This window comes from Gadus macrocephalus, chromosome 6 (genome assembly GCF_031168955.1).
Source record: "Gadus macrocephalus chromosome 6, ASM3116895v1".
Classification (NCBI taxonomy): Eukaryota; Metazoa; Chordata; class Actinopteri; order Gadiformes; family Gadidae; genus Gadus; species Gadus macrocephalus.
Genome location: NC_082387.1, coordinates 20,932,366 through 20,953,908, shown reverse-complemented (window position 1 = coordinate 20,953,908; position 21,543 = coordinate 20,932,366). Strand labels below are relative to the sequence as shown.

The 21,543-nt window shown below is 50.7% G+C and overlaps 1 protein-coding gene across 8 annotated transcripts in view; it reads right to left on the bottom strand.

Annotated features, from left to right (window-relative positions):
- Positions 1-1,224: 1,224 nt before the first annotated feature.
- Positions 1,225-21,543, bottom strand: part of gapvd1 (GTPase activating protein and VPS9 domains 1) — a 34,702-nt gene continuing 14,383 nt past the window's right edge. For 4 of the 8 annotated variants that reach the window (XM_060054945.1, XM_060054948.1, XM_060054946.1 and 1 more), the window contains 19 exons: positions 20,556-20,681; positions 20,234-20,407; positions 17,658-17,795; positions 15,888-16,022; positions 14,943-15,062; positions 14,616-14,690; positions 13,578-13,918; positions 13,032-13,119; positions 11,653-11,685; positions 10,290-10,361; positions 10,086-10,178; positions 9,073-9,199; positions 8,799-8,911; positions 7,876-8,035; positions 7,425-7,612; positions 6,879-7,092; positions 6,432-6,504; positions 4,857-5,054; positions 1,225-4,379 (listed from right to left, as the gene is read on the bottom strand). In XM_060054945.1, coding sequence (XP_059910928.1) covers positions 4,239-4,379; positions 4,857-5,054; positions 6,432-6,504; positions 6,879-7,092; positions 7,425-7,612; positions 7,876-8,035; positions 8,799-8,911; positions 9,073-9,199; positions 10,086-10,178; positions 10,290-10,361; positions 11,653-11,685; positions 13,032-13,119; positions 13,578-13,918; positions 14,616-14,690; positions 14,943-15,062; positions 15,888-16,022; positions 17,658-17,795; positions 20,234-20,407; positions 20,556-20,681 — 2,609 coding nt within the window. In that variant the 3' untranslated portion in view covers positions 1,225-4,238. The remainder of the gene's footprint in view (positions 4,380-4,856; positions 5,055-6,431; positions 6,505-6,878; positions 7,093-7,424; positions 7,613-7,875; positions 8,036-8,798; positions 8,912-9,072; positions 9,200-10,085; positions 10,179-10,289; positions 10,362-11,652; positions 11,686-13,031; positions 13,120-13,577; positions 13,919-14,615; positions 14,691-14,942; positions 15,063-15,887; positions 16,023-17,657; positions 17,796-20,233; positions 20,408-20,555; positions 20,682-21,543) is intronic. The other 4 variants (XM_060054951.1, XM_060054952.1, XM_060054947.1 and 1 more) reach the window with 3 other exon arrangements.

Here is a 21,543-nt window from a genome sequence, read left to right as displayed (position 1 = left end):
GCGCGTCTGCCATCTGCAGGAGAGAGCCAGCACGACGCGGTCTCAACATTACACCAGGTACACTTTAAAACATTAATCTCATGACGATATGATAATTACTAGTATTGCTGCAGTTATTTTCTTTATTGTTGTTAGACTTCATACATTTGATATAATGTAACTAGGCCTACTATGTTCAGCGCACTGGTCTGCTTGGTCATGTTTACCTGGGTGGTGAGTGAGCTGTTTAAACGGGCACTGATATGCAGTCAGGACCGTCACAGTTAAGCGTCGTGCTGCAGACCTGTGTATGAAATCATGCAGCAGCACTACTGGACGGATCATCTGTTTCACGGCCATCTGGGATCAGCTACAGGATGAGCTACAGGATGAGCTGCAGATGAGTTGCAGGGCTGTTTGTGTCTTCAGGCAAAAGGACAACAAGAACGGAACAGTTGCGTCAAATAAACGCAAACCAAAATCATCCACCGACTGGATCAAGATTAAATAATTAATTATATTAGTCAAACTATGTTAAGTAAATGTATTAGCTGAGCTATTATTAATTACATCCATAACGCATTTATATGTAATTTTATTTAAATAGGCCTATAATAGTTTTTAAATGCTACTTTAGGCCGCCGAAAAACAGCCAAAGCCACATCCTTGACAAAAGAACCCATGTTTAAATCAGGTATAGAGCAGATTATAAGAATCCATTTTTAAATCAGGTATAGAGCAGTTTATAACCTATATTTAAATGGAGTATAAGAACCTATCTTTAAATCAGGTGTAGAGCAGATTATTTTAAATCAGGTACAGGGCAGTCCGTGGAACATACAGCAGCTTTAATTAACCACTCGCGCCATTATTTGAATTTGAGTGGAACGTTGGAGATCATCAGCGGCACGAGGCGCCCGCCGAGAGGTCGGAGAGAAGAAAGGCTATTAGCTGAGGGGTAGGCGATGAGTACAGTAAGGAGAGATGCATGTGAGGGGATATCGCCAATTAAGAACCACCGTACACGTCGGCAGTAATTAAATGTTAGCAGAGAGGTTGCTATTTGTAGCTGCTAGCTTGGAGGGACTCCGCCGCCGGCGGGCATTTCCATGGCAGTTGTATGATGAGCTGTTGCGTGGACCTCCACCGCACACCAATGTAGGCTTCAGGTGAGTGACATTATTCAGAAAAATTAGTACAAGTTCTCAAAACAGCATCACAGAGATGTTTTAAACACAGAACCAATAACGTTTTTGCTTCATTTATTGTTTTTATTTTCAAAGAATTATGCATTCTTCACAGTAATGACAAAGTGCCTTATCCCGGACCATATATGTGTGCAAGCCATCTTTAAATTAAGATAAAAATGTAAAATGCATTTATCTACCCAGCCTTTGAACTCTAATTGTACACGGGGAAACGGCAGAGCACGGGGAGAAGGGTAAAGCTTTCAGAACAGATGTTTTCAGCCCATCTAGTCACGCCACAGCAAAAACATCTGGCCGGTTTGCATACAATCAATGCTAAATTACAGCTGCTGACACTGTCACGTGCGTCTGGGTTCCGCCTTAAGACTCCTCGGCGTCAAACGTCTCAATTCTTTCTGCTTCGGTCGGGTCACCATTAACAGCCGTGGGCAGCTCGTTTGTCAGAGAAAACATGGAAACAATAGCCAGGTGCTATTATCTAATATAATTTTAAATAATTTAATCAGATTTGGTATAGTCTAATTGAAGTGTCATTACATCCACATGTAAGCAGCATCATTATAGAGATGCTCTCTCCGTATGCAACGCTGCTGGCTGCATCTATTAGTCCATACTCTTTATCAGGAAAAGACTTGGATATAAACCACGCATTCATGTTTTCAACCAAAGTGTGGGAAAACCCTTTATAGCTTTCTTTTTTTAATCGTCAAGTAACCTGTAAATGTGAATAACTCATTTAATTCAAGGGGCAAAGGGTAACAACCAGTCACATCCTTAATCTACTTAAATCACTGCTGGATTTACAAACATTATATTCCTGTCAGATGACTGCGGCTGTGAAGGCAATCCAAGTCCCAGGGACAGCGCTGCTCTCCTCGTGTTAAGAAGGAGAGCGGGACATCCATTGAGCCAACAGCCACCAGCCACCGGTTGTCAGCTGATCCAAAGGCATCAGCCGAGGCCTCAGTGTCCTCCTCCCAGCCTCCATTACTGCTCGGTGTCAGATACTAATCCTATTGTACTGTTACCATGAGAGAGGATGTACAGACCGCTCCATGACATCATGCAGGACCAGAGAGAGGGTCAAACGGCCAGTCAAGACAACATCTTCTCCCACGCCCACTTGACCAGTGCACTGAGAGAACAACCGCCCTAGCACACACACGCCCACACACACACACACGCACACATCACTAACGGGTGAATAGTGTTGATTATATGCTCTTCTCTATCCTACTGTATATTGTGCTGTCCGGTCATTTAGCGATTAGCGTAATGAAATATCCAAAACTATATCATATGAATGGCACACTTGTGTATGTGACAGACGCAGCGGAATTCAGGGGGAGAATGAGTTTAGTAATCACAGGTTAATCACAGATACTACTAACGCATGATACAATGGTATTTGAGCTCCAAAGTACACCAGAACACCGGGCTGGAAAAATTCAATGTATAAGTATCATATAACAATGAAAAAGAAAACATAAGTGCACAAAGAGGAGTCCCTTTCTTGAACTTCTGAGGAGGTAGAGAGCTCCATCATCACAACCCCATCGTGTCACTTCTCCGCGAGGTCAGAGGTCGCACACCCACGCACTTTGTTCAGACACTTGCGCATAAAGGGTTGATCGGAACTAGCGTCACAGCAGTTTGATGCATCCAATGTTTCTAAACCAGCAGGTCTCATTGCACCACGAGTACAAGGTGCTATGTTGAGGAACTTAAAGCTAACCCTCTGAACAGTGCAAAAGAGAATTGATGACTCTGCTGTTAGCCAATGGAACGGTGGGAATCTCAAGCGGACATGAAGGGGGCGGGGCATCTGGGTCCACCTTAAGGTAGGATCTCCCAGCATCAGAGCGAAGATTCTTCTAACGTGCACCTCAATTGCACGTTGAGGTTTGGGCTGAGATCGTTTCAGTGAACTGTATGAAGCTGTTCCTGGAGTGGATTATAGTTAATGTTCTGGGTTCTTACCCGACCTCACCAACTCAACGTACAGCAAGGCTAAACGCTATATCTACGGAGCTAACACAGTGTCTGCCATAAAAGGCACCATTTTTTACTTTCCGTTTCCAGTTCTGACCCTGTTTCTAACCCGCACCAGTGATCTGCCCTCCGCGGCGTCAACAGGTGCGGTCCCAGACTGCCCTCGTATATCGGCACCTTTTTTTAAAAAGCAAGTCATCTAAAAATCTTTTGTTGGCTCAGGAATCTTCAAAACAGACGTGAAAAGTATTTCACCTCCTTATGAAGGATAAAAGGAAGCATTAAAAAGAAATGAAGAAATAAACATTTATTTAATATAAATATTAGGGTCCTTGCTTCCAAATTGCCTCAAAGTGGGGTGTTTTTAGGGAATAGAGAAGGTGACCGGTTTCATGTTGAAGTCAACGAGCTGCCCTTATATGGCTGGTTAGCGGTATGAGAAGCATAGTGATCATGAAATGAGCTCTCCAGTACTGAACTCCTCCAGTGAGCCACCCTCTACTCAACTTTCCCAAGTAACAATGCATTCACCCGCAGTTGAAACCTCAGCTTTGAGAGAAAAAATACACAACCAGTGAATCAAATCGAGGAAGCGTGGTCCCTTTTTCATCAGTTTCATCCTTTCTATCAATTTAATGTTATATTAATAGTAACAATAATAATAATACAAATAATAACCTTGGGTACAAAATTTCCTAATAAAGACTCAAGGAGAAGAAGAAAAAACTATCAGACAAGAGATAAAAGGAAGAAGATTAACCAATTATTTTTGCAGTATGTTTTTGTTTGCTTGCTTGTTTGTTTTGGAGGCCTTTCCCTCCCCCACCCCGTCTATGCCCTGGATGTGGTCCAACACAAATACATTATACCATATATGCTTTGTATTCCCCTCCTATTGTCTGTCGGATATGTACAGCTATACACAGCAGGCTGGGGGCCAGGGCTCCGGGGGGAGGGGGGGGGGGGGGGGGGGGGGGCTGCGGGAGCAGTTGGCTGGGCCGCCCCCCCCCGTCTCCCGGCTCGGCCCCGCAGTCTGCCCGTACAGGTGGCGGTTCTGCTTCACTTGCGATCGTCGATGGTCTTAATGAATTCCACCGCCGCGGTGAACTGCATCCACCAATAGCACTCCTCCCCACTCAGCCGGCTGGCGTAGAAGTTATTGATGTACTGGATGGTGGACAGCAGGCAGGGCGGGTTTGCCTGCAGGAGAAGAGGGGCGTGGGCCCTGCGTTAGCCGCGCAAATGGGGCCCGGCGACTCCCTGCATTAATATGCAAATATGTAAAGTGGGCCCGCGAAGGTGAGCAGACGGGAGAGCGAAAAAGTGTTTCTGGAAACAAAAAGAAAGAAAACACCAACACCTCCCAAGTAGTTTGAACATGTGTGTGTGTGTGTGTGTGTGTGTGTGTGTGTGTGTGTGTGTGTGTGTGTGTGTGTGTGTGTGTGTGTGTGTGTGTGTGTGTGTGTGTGTGTGTGTGTGTGTGTGTGTGTACGTGTGGGATCACGTGTGTATGCATGCGTATACGTGTGTGCGTGCATACAAGTGTATGCGTGCTTCTACGTGTGTGTGTGTGCGCATGTCAGTGTGTGCATATCCGTGCGCATATGCGTGAATGCGTATCTTGTGCGCATACGTGTGCATGTCAGCGTCCATGCGTGTGCGTCTCCCTGGACTCACCCTTATGAGGACGAAGACGAGCACGGGGACAAAGTCGTCGGCCCCGGGGACCGAGTCCTCGTTGGCCAGGCTCAGCAGGTTCATGATGGTGGAGCACATGCGCAGGATGGACTGCACCTTGTCCCGCGGGGTCTTGTAGGCGTTGATGGTCCTGATCTCAGCCTGTGCAGAGGGCCAGGGCGCCTCTCGCAGGTACACCTGGGGACCAAGGGCAGGTCAGTGTTTGCTGCTGTGCACCAGCTCTATGGCTTTGGTTACACTCGCATTCTCGCATTCCCTTTACAGCCCTCTTTAAGTTTCCTCCTTCCAAACAGGGCTTACGACATTCAGTCTGAATGTCTTGCAAATGGCTTGTCGAGTCACATACTTCGCTCACACGTCTTTGTTGGTTAACTCACAGAAAGCAAGTAGGCGACACATGCTGATTAATCGGCAAAACTAGTGCTGTGCTAGCCTGGCTCCGCCCGCCTAAGTACTTCCGCTCAATTTGAATTTCCCTTCACTACTAGGTCTGGACCTGCTGTATGTAATTTGGTTTTCTGGGGCCGCCACAGCGGCGCCCAATCAGCGAACAGAGGGCGTGTCTGAGAACAATGACGATGGCGTGTTGTCAACGATTAGACCCAGCTTCGAAAGTTGACTGCATACATCATCTCTGGCCTTACTATAAAATATTGATTTACAATGTGCAATTTTTCCCTGATAAATTAAATTCGACGAACAAAACCTGCAGCTGTCGTTGACAGCCATTTTCGTGCAGACGCGCAAGGTGTTTGGTTTGTGTACAACCTGCGCGTGATTCCCGGCGCATGACATACGACGTCACAACCAAACGTTAGCGATTGGTTATGGCAGATCCAGAGTGGCACTGGGCAGATCCAATCATTTTAAACTTCAACAGACACCCGCCTTCAAGTGAGTTAACGTTTGTCAATTGATTAGGTCCAGACTCTCTGTACAAATGAAATGAAATGAAGTGAAGTACGAGAGTCTGGTAGAACCAGGCTAGTGCTGTGCCTCCATGTCTTACGATTGTACGAGTCCCAGACCAGGACTATTATTAAACATGATTTGTGGCGTTCTCCAGAGCAATGTGAACTGGTTCACCACAGAAGGGGTGGATCTCTGGTAAACTGCCCCTATGTGTTGATAGGGTGTGATAGGATAGGGTTGAGAGCGCATGGTGCCTCTTGTGTAAACTGAGGCCTTTTTGAATCAAGATAGTCAAATTCCAAAACGGGATATAGAATCGACATATCTCCTTTGTGGAAACAGGGCCTGCTGTGACCCTAAAACTCTACCACTCACGTACCTATTGCACTTAAAGAAAGCTAACATCTTGCTATGATTTGCAGTCTGTCCATATGATATTTTTTTTAAACTTGGACGTGCACTTGGTATTTCTGTACTCGCTCCAATATTGATTTTCTGCTTTGATTGTTCTCAGCCTTGGCTGTGAGTAACCGAGGATAAAGGTGTCTGCCAAACGAATAGATCTAATGGAACATCCCGTCAGACCTCTCCGGAGATCCTGGGCGAGTACATCTAACCGCTGAGGGGAGGAGCGATCGTTACCTCGGGGATCTGAAGAGCTTTGTGATTGGCCGTCACAACTCGGGTGAGCCGCTGGATATGTTCATAGAAAAGCCTGGGAGAAGAAAAACAAACCAATGAGCCAGGGACAACCAAACGCCACACAGGTGGTCTAAATGAACGGTTATATAGGGGGGAAGTTGAGGGGGGGGGGGGGCTCCAGGGAATAGGTACAAAAGGGCAAAAGTAGTGGCAGGTGAGGGTAATTACACACATCTTCTATGAAACATGACAACTCGTATATTTCAAAGAGCAGATCAAAATTGAAAAAAAAATGATATGGACGTTTATAGGAACACTTTAATTGGAGACACATTAAGGTGCCATAGGTATTCCGATACTGCTCTAAAACTAGACAGGGGGAGCCAGGGGCCGAGCCAGGGGCCGAGCCAGGGGCCGAGCCAGGGGCCGAGCTAGGCATGTCCTCACTGGTCTCTGAGGATGTCCCCGTCCTGGTTGGGGTAAAAGGCCAGCTTGAAGATGCGGTTCATGACGCTGCGCTCAATGGCCATCTGAGCGTCCTGCAGCTGGTCCTCGCTGGCGTACTGCCAGATGGTGTCCCGCGCCATGGCGCCGTACAGGTAGCGCAGGAAGTCCTCCACCGCGGCCGTCTTATCGTCGGACGCCGTGCACCCCTGGAAGGCTGCGGGCGGAGGCACGCACACACACACACACACACACACACACCGTTATGATTGAACAATGCGTTTGTTAGCGTCTTACTTCTGATTGATGTAATCCTGTCTGTGTGTCTACATTGTGCAGAGCATCGCACTGACACGACCAGGGTTAGAGGTTTGATTCACTCTGGGGCCGACCAAGAACACAAGCACTTTACAATAGCAAACAACTTGGGAGAAAAGTGTTCACAAAATGGCATGCACTAAAAACGCCTACGAGCCCAACAGTAAAGACAAGGGGAAGACACAAACATCTCCGAGACGCTCCCCAGCGTTGCGTGCAGGGGGGGATCACCTTTGATGAAGTCCAACATCCTGGACTCCATGTGCTCCAGCAGCAGCCTCACGCACACCGTGGTGAAGTAGCGGTTGGCCACCTCCTTGTCTCTCAGTACCCTCTGGAGGAGCCTCTCCAGGTGTGCCTGGGAGGTCTGCAGCCCCTGGCGACACCTGGTCAGGTAGGCGATGTACGGCGTGCGTTTCCTGTTGTGGGGGGGGGGGGGGGGGGGGGAGGACGACGACGACACATAGAACCGTCAGCCGTCGACATAGTAGGGTGCCGTCAGAGTACGGGGCTCTCCGTGGTTATCCCAGGACCCCGGGGGCTGTCAGAGACAACATGTGCGCCGCACAGCTGAAGGAGACGTGCGTTCAGCGTGCGCAGCGGCACGGATCTGGATCTGCTGCTGCGGCTACTGCACGGCGAGAGAGCGCCCCCCTCCCTGTGCAGACCCCCCCGCGCTCACCTGTAATCCTCAGCGATGGCAGCCAGCAGCTTTCTGCAGGAGCGAGCATCGAAGCGGCTGACGCAGCGCGTCGTCTCCTGGATCTGGGCCATCTGGTTCTTATCCTGCAGGTTGATGGCCTCCGCCAGTTGGACCTTCAGGAAGCAGACGATCTCATTGTCTGGGGAGCATCGCAGACAGAGGAAGAGGGGGGGGGGGGGGGGGGGAGCATTAGACGGGGCTCTCGCGACTCTGTGAGCCGCTGTAATGTGATCAACCCGCCACGGCGTTTGACTGATGGCTGTTGACTAAAGACGGCCTCTTGAGAATTCGCCGTACACCGTTTCAGAGTGTCGTTCTCTTTGTTTTCCTTGCCAATGCCTGGCGTACAGGCCAGAAGGAGAGACCCCCATTGAGCCAATGGGGCCACACATCTTTTGGCAAATGTTGAAAGCTAGACGTCACAGTCTTCCTCAGTGTAGATTGAATATGGTCAGCAAATAATGTGTGTCTGAGACCTGGACCGGGGGGGGGGGGGACCACGGTGGTCTAGACTAGAGGACTGGCTCCCTTTGGGACCAGGGTAGTCAGGGGGTCTGTCTACCTTCAGGGACAGGGTGGTCTGGGGGTCTGTCTACCTTCAGGGACAGGGTGGTCCGGGGGTCTGTCTACCTTCAGGGACAGGGTGGTCCGGGGGTCTGTCTACCTTCAGGGACAGGGTGGTCCGGGGGTCTGTCTACCTTCAGGGTCAGGGTGGTCCGGGGGTCTGTCTACCTACAGGGACAGGGTAGTCAGGGGGTCTGTCTACCTTCAGGGTCATTGTGGTCCGGGGGTCTGTCTACCTTCAGGGTCAGGGTGGTCCGGGGGTCTGTCTACCTACAGGGACAGGGTAGTCAGGGGGTCTGTCTACCTTCAGGGTCATTGTGGTCCGGGGGTCTGTCTACCTTCAGGGTCATTGTGGTCCGGGAGTCCGTTCCTGGTGGTGGTGGGAGCCATGATGGGCAGGGCCACAGAGTCCGCAGAACACAGGACCATCCGGAGCTTCTTCTTGGCGTCACTGAAAGGATCGACAGAAACAAAACAAAATCAGCTCCGCAGCGTAATCCTTCGTACCAGATGCAGTGAAAGCCCAAGGTGGCGTAGCGTGAGACTCCTGGTAGTCTGAGCCACACCAGCGGTACTCGGTGAGCGGTACCCTGGCCCGGTCACATGTCTGACCTGAAGGAGAACTTGGCATCCTGCTGATGCGCCGTCTGGCTGGCAGAGTCCAGCAGGTCGTCTGAAGCCATGTTCTGCAGCCCGTCATCCCTGGGGGAGCCGTGCACGCTCTCCTCCACACACAGGTCTGTCAACAGACACACACACGCGCACGCACACACACACGCGCACACACACACACAGATCACTTCATTATAGGCAATCACAACAACACGGCCCCAACGTCAACCAAATGATCCTCATCCAACCTTTCACTTTAGTTGTGTGATCTAAATGCAGTATTTCTTTTATTAAAATCATAGGAGGGGACTGAGGATGATCTGACATGAAAAATATTCTTTTTTATATTGTCCACCAGCAGAGGTGTTTGTTTTAACTAGGTTGCCAAGTCATGTAGAAGGATCAAGCTTATTGTGCTGTTCCCACAGTATTCCCTGATCAATACTGTAACCAAAATTTGTTTTGAGGGCTCTGCAGGTGCAGTCATAAGCAAAAAGACTAGCGTGACAGAAACAGGAAAATTAATAAGGGAAAGCAAACGTTGCTTGTCGCTCTTTTGACCTGCTTTCGTTTCGTTGGATGTGTGAAGACGCTGATGCCATATATATCTGCGGCACCAATTATATATAATTGATAGATAATTTATATATATTTATATATATAAGTCAAATCACACAGCCTAGTCCTAGTTCTCCTAGTCCTACGCATCATTTAGGAGCTCTTCATTATTTATTCACTTTGCTGTTCATTATATCGTTTCCTATCAATCATTATCCCAAACATATCGCACACTTCATTCCCCGGATCACTGACTTGACGGATGGTAAGGAAGAGGAGGTCATAACTGGTGCAGCCATAAATAAACGCTACGACCAGAATGGTTTTGGTGCCACCAACGCCTTGCTACCAGTGGAAGCACTTTTCTGGAGTGCTTCACAATCAAATGTTTTACGGTCCTCCGATGTCTACGAGCCAAAGCTCCTGCGGTGTAGTAGGAGGCCACGACGACCCACCTTCGCTGGGGCTGGTCCTCTTGATGTTGCGGTACTTGTCCAGGATGTCCTCCGCTGCCTGGGCCTGGGTGCTCGGCCTGTGAAGGGGCTCGTCTGCAGTAGGAACATTCGCATGGTGAGTGGATTCTAAAGTAAGTTGTGTTGGGCATCTGCGATTTTAGATAAAACCTTGGAAATGGTTGGCTGGAACAAACTATGGCCGACCTTGTTGTGAGCGCTCATGAGCCAGGTCGTCTTTCTCATGCTTTTCCTTTTTCCGGAAGGCGGCGATGGGAGCTGTGGAGAGCAGAGGGTTGTAGTGAGGAGACAGAGGAGGACGTTGTAGGATGATTGGCCCTCTTAGTGGGGGGCCTATTGTCTATATTTATCGATGCAGGATTGAGGGCATTTGCTCTTCAAAATAAGATGTAAAAATAATTTCTTAATCTTTAACGTTGATCCAAAAAGAAATGCAGACTAGAAACGACACAATGTGTCGTTTCTTGTTGATGCGATGCATCAACAAGGCCCAAGTGCAGGCCTATGATAAGTTGAAGTTGACTGGCCATTTAGGGCATCCCAGTAACACCAAGATGCTAACAGGACCCAACCCGGGTTCTAACCATAGAGATTAATAAAGGTAAGAGAGAGAGTGACTGTTTTTAACCTCCTCTAACCATTCACTTAGAATGGCTGCAAAATGGCTCCAGGTGATCGGAAAGAGGGGTCCCAAAGATTGCAGTTGGATGATGCTGCTTCTAGTGAAAACGCACACTCTACAGTCGTCACTCGCCCGCCAAGAACTCTACATTTCCTGGCCAGCCCAGGTGTTCACTCCCTCTGTTTCTTATAGCTCTATGGTTGTCAGGGTTCTGTGAGAGTGGTTTGGTGAAGAAGCTGCAGGATACGCTGACAGAACACATCCACTCTCACGGCACAGGCATCCTCTGATCCCTCCAACTAGAGGACGCTCTCAGGCGAAGAAAGATGATAACTAATATACGGATTTTGTGAAATTGCATGCATCCGATGCGTAAAGAAGCTACTGTAGTAGTAATAGTATTACACTGTTGTTTCTAGGTACAATAAAGCAGTGTGTAAATGTACTGGCTTGGTGTCCTACGACCATGGCTTCATAGCAACACAAAAGGCTATTGCAGGATGTGAAAGCCAACTAGAAGTAACGTTCCTCTGAGGAGCGCGGTGAGAGTGGGAGTGTCTGGTCAGGGGATCCTAGGTTGAGACTCTGGGAGCATCGTTGCCGATAACCCCACACAACAGAATGGGTGATGCAGCTTTAAAAGGACAAGAACAAAATGGGGTCGGTCGGGGGGGGGGGGGGGGGGGGGGGGGGGCGGTTGGCTCGCCCCCAAGCCAACGCACGGATGACGGCGAGGGTGGAGATGTCGGGACGGAACGGGGCCTCTGGCACCCCATCACAGCTCTAGATCTAGGGCCCCACAGGGGCCGCCTGACGGGACAAAGCAGCACGGCTCTAGAGACGCAAGGCCGGCGAGGCAGGAGGGCAACGACGATGGGACAGGTGAGGTGAGGGTGGTGGGGGGGGGGGGGGTGGGGTCGGGTTTACCTGGTGATTCACTCTCGGCCGTCCAATACAGCACTGTGAGGAACACAACAGACAGGTTGGCCCGGTACACACGCTGATGCCGCAGCCATGTGTGCGTGGCACGCGCACAGCGGCAGGAAACACACACATACACAAAAGGAACATGGCGGCGCCAGGCGGCCCGCGGGAACCAAAGCCTTGCATCGATCGCCACTTTCTCCGCCTGCAGCCCCGCCACCCACCATCTCGGTTTTTTATGCATATCCGTTTAATGTTTACTCGCGGAGGGTCATTATCTCAAAGAGTAATAAGCAGTCATCTCGTGTGCGCGCTGCTCATTATTTCCCCGACAGATGTATGAGAGACGGCGGTTGCAGTTGAACGGCATCGAGAGATGTGCCATCTATCAGCGCCTGATGACAGAGAGGTCCATCTAATGACCATTAGCCGCTGGCTGACAGCACTGCTGGGAGGGCTGCAGCCACGCCGTCCACCAGCCCGGCCCAGGCCCCTCTGATGACTGATTAGCTGCTAGTCGGGCTATATAAATCTACCGCTAGTGAACACTAGAGAGAACAAGAGAGAGACACCGACACAGAGGGAACGAGACGGAGAGAGAAAGAGAGAGAGAACGAAACAGAGCGAGAGACACAGAGAGAACGAGACGGAGAGAGAGACAGAGAGACAGAGAGAACGAGAGAGACAGAGAGAACGAGAGAGAACGAGACAGAGGGAACGAGACAGAGAGAAAGAGAGAGAGAACGAGACAGAGAGAGAGACAGAGAGAAAGAGACGGAGAGAGAGAACGAGAGAGAACGAGACAGAGAGAGAAAGAGAGAGAGAACGAGACAGAGAGAGAGACAGAGAGAGAGACACAGAGAAAGAGACGGAGAGAGAGAACGAGAGAGATCGAGACAGAGGGAAAAAGACAGAGAGAGAAAGAGAGAGAGAACGAGACAGAGACAGAGAGAGAGACACAGAGAGAAAGAGACGGAGAGAGAGAACGAGAGAGACAGAGAGGGAGAGAAAGAGACAAAATGAGAGAGGCAGAAGGAAACAAAAAGGAAGAAACGGAGATGGAGATAGGGCATGTAGAAGACATGTCTTGGGAGGAACTTTTTGGAACAACAAGAGGCATTATTTTCCAAGAGTAACATCATGAGTGGAGTAGAGCATGGATCACATCACTCTTTCACCGCGTTATAAATCGTCCTGGCGCCTCTGTTCTAAAGTCTAATATTTTCCGTCACGGCTGCGGTCAAGAGAGCTTTTCTATTTTGTGTAAGGTAGCAGAAGTTAACGGTGTCGACCGACAGGTTCCATGATGACAAATCGATTGAACCCACTCTGGCAGAGAAAGACATATTGAAAAAAATGAGCCAGAAAACAGCGGGCAGTACCTTTTGGAATGGCCGAGACAAAGCGCTTCTTCCACCACGGCCGGTTGCGGTCCGATTTCTCATCGTCGCTGTCTTTCCTGTCCTCAACCTTGGGGAGGGGAAAACAAAAATCACTTTTAACCGACCGCTTTAAGGCTCGTCAAACAAACCATTGGACGCATTGCAATCAGATCACCTTAACATTCGATGTCATGATATTCATATTGAGACAATTTGTACCTTATGCAGAATCCCTGATGGTTATCAACAAATCGTCCATCATCCGTATCTACATTTACATTTAGGGCATTTAGCTGACGCTTTATCCAAAGCGAGTTCATACACATATTAACACACCGACAGCGGAGTCGACCATGCGAGGTGACAGACAGCTCGTCGGGAGCAGTTAGGGTTCGATGTTTTGCTCAGGGACACCTCGTCCATCAGCTAGGAGGAGACCGGGATGGAACTAGCAACCTTCCGGTTGCAAGTCAACCCGCTCCGCCTCCTGAGCCAAGATCTACAGAGGCCCACTGACCCTCCTCGGTGCATCGCCTGTCCCGTTACCTCTCCTTTCAGGGAGTCCTTGCTGGGCGAGGAGGTGGGCCCCAGGGAGTAGCCCTGGTCCCTCTCCTCCACCATGGTCCGTCGGTTCAGCCCCGGGTCGCTGGTGGGCCGGCGGCCGGGACACACAATGTCGGAGCTGCGGCTGCGCACCAGCCGGTCGGGGCATGAGTGGCGCTGCTTGCAGTGCTCCAGCTCCGCCTGGACCAGGCCGTGGGGCGTGAACATGCTGTGGCGGGGCTCCTGGCCCAGTGCGTAGGCCTCGGGGATGGGGGGGTCCGGGGGAGGGTGGGCGGGCCGGGCGTAGTGCACCTTGGGCCTCACGATGGTGCCAGTGGAGGAGCCTGTGGGGAGGGGGGCCGGCGTTAAGCACCGGTGTCCAGTGTGTACAGTGATTGGCTGGAGGGGTTGAAAAAGGTACGCAAACCAATGGGAATTTTTTGTTTTAAAAGGGGCCGCGAACCACAATGAAATGAGCAGTTGAATTGTTGACCAGTTGAACTATGGATTTTTTCAATAACATTCAAATATTTAAAAAGTTACATGAAGATGAAACCTAGTAGTGGTATTAGTAGTAGCAGATAAATGAGAGGGAGAGCGAGGTTTTTGTTCGTGGGAGACGAGCCCTCTGTGCAGCGCGGCCACCTGTTCCAAGGGTAGAAGCTCTCTGCTGAAGAGACTCCAATGGCGTCCTCGTGCCGCTGGCTCAGTGGGGCGAGGGGCCGAGCCAAAAGGGCCCGGGGAGAGGTCTCTCAAACTGTCATCCCTTCACCTTGCACCTCAAACACACACACTCCCCCTCCCCCTCCCCAGCACCCCCCACTCTCTCACCAAGCCCCTCCTCCCCCACCCCCCCCCCACCCCAGCGCTGTAGTGACACACAGCTGAGATGAGGAGTGACCAAAAGCGGAAGCACAACAATAGAAATGGGAAGGATGAAGTGGCGTACGTTAGTACGGTACCATTACCCCATCATCAGGACAAAGAGTGTTAGTGGCTGCCATGTGTCACTTCTCCAGTTCCAGGACATGGAGAACTTACCGTCACAGGACAGAGGGTCGAACATGGCCAGCAGAGAGTCCGTCTGCGAGGGTGGAGAGGTCAGTTGGTGTGCCCCTGCAAACAACGGGATTAGAAGCATTTAGTCAATTAACCTCACTCCTAAATAGATTTAAGCCATCAAACCAGAAACGACTATCAAACTAAATTAAAAAAAAAAACGTCCGACATGAGCTGCATTTAGCAAATCAACTGCAGTGAGGAGCTGGTGGCAGATCCATCAGCAGCAGAGAGCGACGGTGAGAGCTGCCATTTTGAGCAGCTCAAACAAGAGTGGCGGCTTAGCCAACCACTGGATGTGTCTCCTACCATGGCCCGCCTCCTCCCCATCCGGACTGGTCACAGAGTCCTTCCCTCCGAAGTCCGAACTGCACTCGGACCGCAGGTCCTCGATCTTGTTGGGAATGTCTTCTGAGGTGGCGCTGATGCCTGCCACGCGATCACCGTCCAGACAGCCAAACACAGCACACAGACAATACACACTGAATAAGTCATGATTCAGACGGAACCACGAGTCAGGCATACACTGTGAAAGCCGTTCTCCGGGCTGTGAACTCCTTTGGCGGAGAAGTACGCGGCGGAGCGCCAGACGGAGCGGAACGTCAGGGGCGTGCAGAATGGCCCATATCCCTCAGATGGGAGCCCACTGGGAGCGCTGAATTGGCAGCGTAAGCTCCCCTGGGCAGGGGGAAAGTCACCCGATAAGAGTAATAGAGGACCAGGCGCCATCCATCGGCCTGCTCCCCGGGGACCGCTCCCCCCCGTCAGCAGAGCCACGGGCCTCCTGATCGGGGAAACTACCTCATGCACATCACAGAAGGTAGCACGTCCACCTCAGCCCCCCGCGGCAATGACGCCCGGCATTAACCCCACCCCCCCCCCCCCACCCCAGCCCCACCCCACCCCCACCCCACCCCGGCGTGTCCTAGCCAAGCGTTTACAGAGACCCACTGCTCTGGTTAACAAGCGCGCGCCCAGCCCCCTGTTCCGCCCGGAGACACGGCGTCCGGCGGAGGGCCAGTCTTTTGAGTCATTGCAACATTGACCAGGTAGGACGAAACTACCTTGCAATGCAGTTTAGGCTCGTCTAGTAAATGAAGAAAATGACTTCTGGAATTGGATAAAAAGGTGAAAAGGGGAACGAGAAGGGCAGAGATGTAGAGAAACTAAAAAGAAGGGCGGGATGAAGAGAGAGACAAAGAGAAAGTGAGACACAGTGGGGGAAGGGCGGTAAAGAAAGGCATGGAGGGCTACCTGAGACCACGCTGAGGCCTGGGGTGCTGGGCCTGGAGCTGACCTCTCTGACCTCCGTGTCATCGGACGTGCTGCCCACCCCCGAGCAGCTCTCCAGCTCCTGCAGCCGCTCCTCCTGCTTCAGGTCAGCTGCTTCTGGAGGGAAGGCGACGCATGGAGAACCGGAGTTATCAAACCATGAAGACACACAGAGAACCAGGGTTATCAAACCATGAAGACACACACAGAACAAGGGATATCAAACCATGAAGACATATGGAGAACAAAGGTGATCAAACCATGAAGACACACACAGAACCAGGGTTATCAAACCATGAAGAGACAGAACCAGGGTTATCAAACCATGAAGACACACACAGAACCAGGCTTATCAAACCATGAAGACACAAACAGAACCAGGGTTTTTAAACTATGAAGAGACAGAACCAGGGTTATCAAACCATGAAGACACACACAGAACCAGGGTTATCAAACCATGAAGACACAAACAGAACCAGGGTTTTTAAACCATGAAGACACAGAGCCAGGGTTTTTAAATCATGTTAATAAACCATACCTAACTATGTTATTTTTCCCGTGTTTTGTTACAAATGGCGGACCTTTGCATAGCGCGATGCCCTCTAAGAGGAAAAGTGCAATCATGATTACAAGGGGAAAAAGCTGAATGAGAAAAAGTGCATATGTCTACAGTCAAACAAAACATCCCATGACGTCTTCCAGCCGCCACGCTCCACCATAAAAAAGCCAGTGCACCAGATCCACGGGCCGCCCAGCGGAGCGCTTTGGATCGAACCCGGCGGCGGGCCACCTAACAGCAGCGCTCATTTGCATGCTCGTTAGTAATAATGCGTCGGCGAAGTGCTCTTCAGAGTGCAGTTTTCTGCTGCCTGGCCATGAAACAAGTGCTCCACTCCGGGCCAGCCTCGGATAGCGCCATTACGGCGCAGAACAGGGGCAGCAAATGGAACAAAACGCAATCAAGACACTCATGCATGTCATTCCTGCCGCCACACATATTGAAATGGTGTACTGCTTCAATTAGCACCCAGCCCCTGCTTTTCCAAGAAACACTTAGCGCTCTTCATAAAGCACTCGACTGATTTTTACGAAACATTGGGTTTACAGAAAAAAAAAGGGAGAAAAGGGAGGGAGGGGATAGGGGGATACGGTTGTGCGCGTAATCTTGCATTAATAAAAGCTTAGGATTTAAGTGTGTTAATTTAGCTAAACAGACACAGTCGCGTGCTTGCATAATTCATTGGATTGTGCACCATAACCCTCCGCTTGCTCGGTGACATAACCATAACGCGTTTGGCGCGAGGAGCCCCAACAGGTTTTCCTTTCTGTGCCGCCATAAAGAATGATGGAGGAAAAGGTGGAGTTAAGCATCGCTACTTTGGCACGTCTAGACAGATAAAAGGTTGGGCTGCATGGAAACCGACTTGAGGACAGCTGCCACCCCCGTGCGTTCCCCCCCCCCCCCCCCCGCCCCCCCACCGCCTCGCCACAGGTGCCGTCGCACCTGGAGGCCACCCTCCTGGGACGCCCCGGGACGCCGCTTGACTGCCACGCTCAGATTTACCCCGAGAAAACCAGCAAGCAATCACAAACGTGTTGACAGACGAAAACGCAAGCTTGGTGCCGCCACACCTGGCGCGTCCGGCCCCTCCCTGGAGGAGGCTGTCGCCGTGGTGACGCTGCCCAAATGATACACAAATCAGGACGGGCCGCGCTTCGTACGAGGACGACGAGGAGAGGAAGTGAACCCACCTGAGTCGCTGGGTAGGACCTCCACGCTCCAGGGCTCGCTGGTGGTCTCAGAGATGGTGGAGCCGTAGGGGTCCAGCAGCACCGAACCGGACCCTGGCAGGCACAGCAGGCTGCCCAGCATGTTCTCCACAGCCGCCCCTGATCAACACATCAAACACAAACATGAGCCTTCTGCCCTCGTAGAACGAGTACAGGGGGGCGGTGGAGTGGCGATGGAAACGGCTTTGGGGGAGACTGCCCATCATGCATTGCGGCCCTTCAGAGTCATGCCTTGAAACCAGCCGTCAGTTGGATTCCAGACCCGTTGGCCTTCTTGATATTCATGTTCATATTTAGCCGTGTGGTAACGAGGCGCCATTTGAATACCGCACAGGAATTGCTCCAACGTCAACTCAAGACGTCAATGACATTGCTGACAAAAACAATGCCCACTTCCACAGGAAGATATTTTATGCATGGACATGAACAACGTTCCACCACAATATGGATAATTTATTCTGTGTACGGAAACTATGCATGCATTAGTCAAACGACTCCATGTTCAGTTCGGTGACTTCTATAACATTGACGGTTATTAGCCTTCAGACAGGCAGCCTAGTATTTACTGCTTGATGAGTGAAAGTGTATACACACACACACACACACACACACACACACACACACACACACACACACACACACACACACACACACACACACACACACACACACACACACACACACACACACACACACACACACACACACACCCCTTGAGGTCACGAGCGCAATGCATGCTGGGACCCACAGGCGCGTATCAACCACTGTGCCAGAGATCACGGGTTAATGGCAATATCTCACCCTGTGCCTAGCCTCCAGGGCCCTGACTTTGAGCTGTTGATTATGGCAGGCATTAGTCACAACCAAATTACACCCTACCCCCCACCCCCCCCCAACCCCCTTCGCTCAAAGTCCTCATAGCGCTGTACCTCCATCTCCATTCGGGTTAACAAGGCGGAAGAGCGTGGTGCATTCTGGGGAAGGTGTGCGCGTGCCCGCGTGGAAGTGAGCAGATGTGAAGGAAGAGCAGCGGGGAGGGGGGCCCGAGGAAGGGCGGACCAGCGGTGGATGAACCTCATGGCCAGCCCCCCCGCGGCCCCACAGACCGGCCGGCTCCACGCACGCACAAACACACACACAAACAAACAGACACACAAACACAATCACGCGCACACACACGGTGAGCGAGCACACGAGCACACACGCCCGCCAGTGCTCAGCCAAGACCGTGAGCATGTGTGTGCAGGGGAGGGGCCGGTGGCTGCAGGGGGTGGGGGGGGGGGGGCTCTACCCTGCTGTCCCTGTTTACAGTCCTCCCAGGTAGAGCGGCGAGCGGCCGTCTTTCAGGTGGATGATTAAATGAGTGGCACGACGAGAAGTGAAACAATTAGAATTTCTGCCTCATTATCATGGTAATCTTATCAGTGGGATAATGAGGTATTAATGGATATTTAATGTGCATCTCATAACCCAATCCCTTGGAGAAAACACATAAGGAAATCGCTGTAAATTCACTTAATGATGGAAAAGTCCCCCAACGCCATATTCCGAAGAATGAAAAATGGTGGATGCAAATGAGAAGTAACCAAGGTCAATAAGACTGCTGGGACTGAGTGAATGTCAGAGGAAAGGGAGAGAAGGAGTGAGAGGGAGTGAGAGGGAGGGAGCAGGCAGGAGAGGAGGGGGAGGGTGGCCCATCTTCAGAGCTACAAGAAGAATCTGGAGATTTCAACCAAACAGAGATTTTGATGACGATGATACAAAGCTAGGGAGTCTGTCTAACCTTTTTAAGCTTCACCATTTTTAAACTGGTTGGCATGAGGAAAACACTTTTGGAAACAGTGCTCCAGAGATGCTGCAGATGTTAGATGTTAGAATTGCAAGGCTCTGCCTTTGGAAAGCACTTAAAGCGAATATAGAACCAACAACTTACATTTGTTGAGAGCTTTCTTGCAGACACCATCACAATGAATTACTCATCTTTCATTTCATTATCATCTGACATTACCTATAGATGGATACGTCTTATATTTAAAGGATTGTGCCGGTTTGCCACGACAACTCATCACCTCTCGCCGGGTAAGGGCATTCCGAAAGTGGCCAATTTGGTGAGCAATGGACATCCATTCTGTTCAAATTGGCTGTTTAGCAGCTCCCATAACTACATCTCTTCATTCTCCAAAAGAAGTAAGCTTGTAGGTTTCGGTTATGTGATCACACATCATACTCAGATTTAGAAACTGAGACGCAGCTAGAATCCACTGTCTAAAACGGCTGCGTTTAGGCACTGTGATGATTCTGAATTCTGAGTGCAGAGCAACATTTAAAGAAGTGGAGGGGGCTAATGGATTTGTGTTCATTGCATTTACCCATTGTTGAATTCAAAAGCATTGGTGACAGTATCAATTAGAGAGAGACTAAGAGGAAGAGTGCTTTCAATACTGATGCCATTACATCTCCACACCAGAAGATGGCAGTATTTCACCCAGCACAATTTTTAATGTACTGCAGGACAACAATGATCATCACGTATTCACCTGCGATCTCCTGCAGGCGGTCCTCATCCATGTTGGGGTCGAAGTCGCTGCCCAGCACGTCCGTGCTCCAGGTCTCGCTGACTGTCTCTGAGATGTCTCGGTCGTCCGTCAGACCCATCATGTCTCGGATCTCAAACTTGCGCAGCTTATCGTCCAGGTTGTCCTGAGTCGTTGCTACGGGAGACGCGGGCCCGCAAAAAAAACCATTATTAATTATGCTTTTTTTTTAAGTGGAAAAGGCGTGTGTATGAAAAAAAACATCTTATTCTCCAGACAGTCACACTCACACTCACACCCCACCCGTCTACGCCCACAAACACACCCTGTTCATGCTCCAGCAGCTGCAGGGCCTCCACCCCGTTGCTGCCCGACGGCCCGGCGCCCAGCTCTGACACCGACTCCCCCTCCAGGTCCAGGGACGACACTGAGTTGGAGCGGTTGGACGGACCTGCAGTCAGAACACAGATCAGCCCCCCCGCCACAGCCGACGCCGACCCAACCCGTCATATGCCCCCGCCGCCGAACCGCGACGACATTGATGGATCTTGTACTTCCTGGCACTTAATGTACGCACTTTTAGTATGTTGTATGTCCTTGAGGTTAAAGGTCCCATGGCATGATAATCTCACTTTATGAGGTTTTCTAACATTAATATGAGTTCCCCTAGCCTGCCTATGTTCCCCAGTGGCTAAAACTTGCGTTCGGTGTAAAACGAGCACTAGGTATCCTGCCTGCCTTTAAAAAAAATGGAAGCTCAAGCGCGCTGATTTGGAATGTGGCCCCATATGTCGTAATAAGGGGCCTAGCTACCTCCCCTTTCTCTGCCTTGCCCACCCAGAGAATTTGGCCCGCCAATGAGGCAATGAGCTACAACCTTGCGAGCGCCACATATATTTGTGTGTGTGTGTGTGTGTGTGTGTGTGTGTGTGTGTGTGTGTGTGTGTGTGTGTGTGTGTGTGTGTGTGTGTGTGTGTGTGTGTGTGTGTGTGTGTGTGTGTGTGTGTGTGTGTGTGTGTGTGTGTGTTTACACACACTGTAACGCAAGCGTTGTACACTTCTTTGTTATTTGGATAACTGGTCTGCTGTTGGTGTTGTTGCGCATATCACGTCGGTTCTTTGACGTCTCTGGTATTTCCACAACCAGACTGTAGTTGGGGTTATCTCTGCCCCGCTGCCCGCCGCCACGAGGCACCACTGCCACGAAGCACCAACGCCCGGCAGTGGGCAGCCGGCAGCACGCGGTTCAGTCTACTTCAGATTGATTAGGAAGTGGACGAACCAGAGACGTCGGAGAACCCGACGCAGTCGTT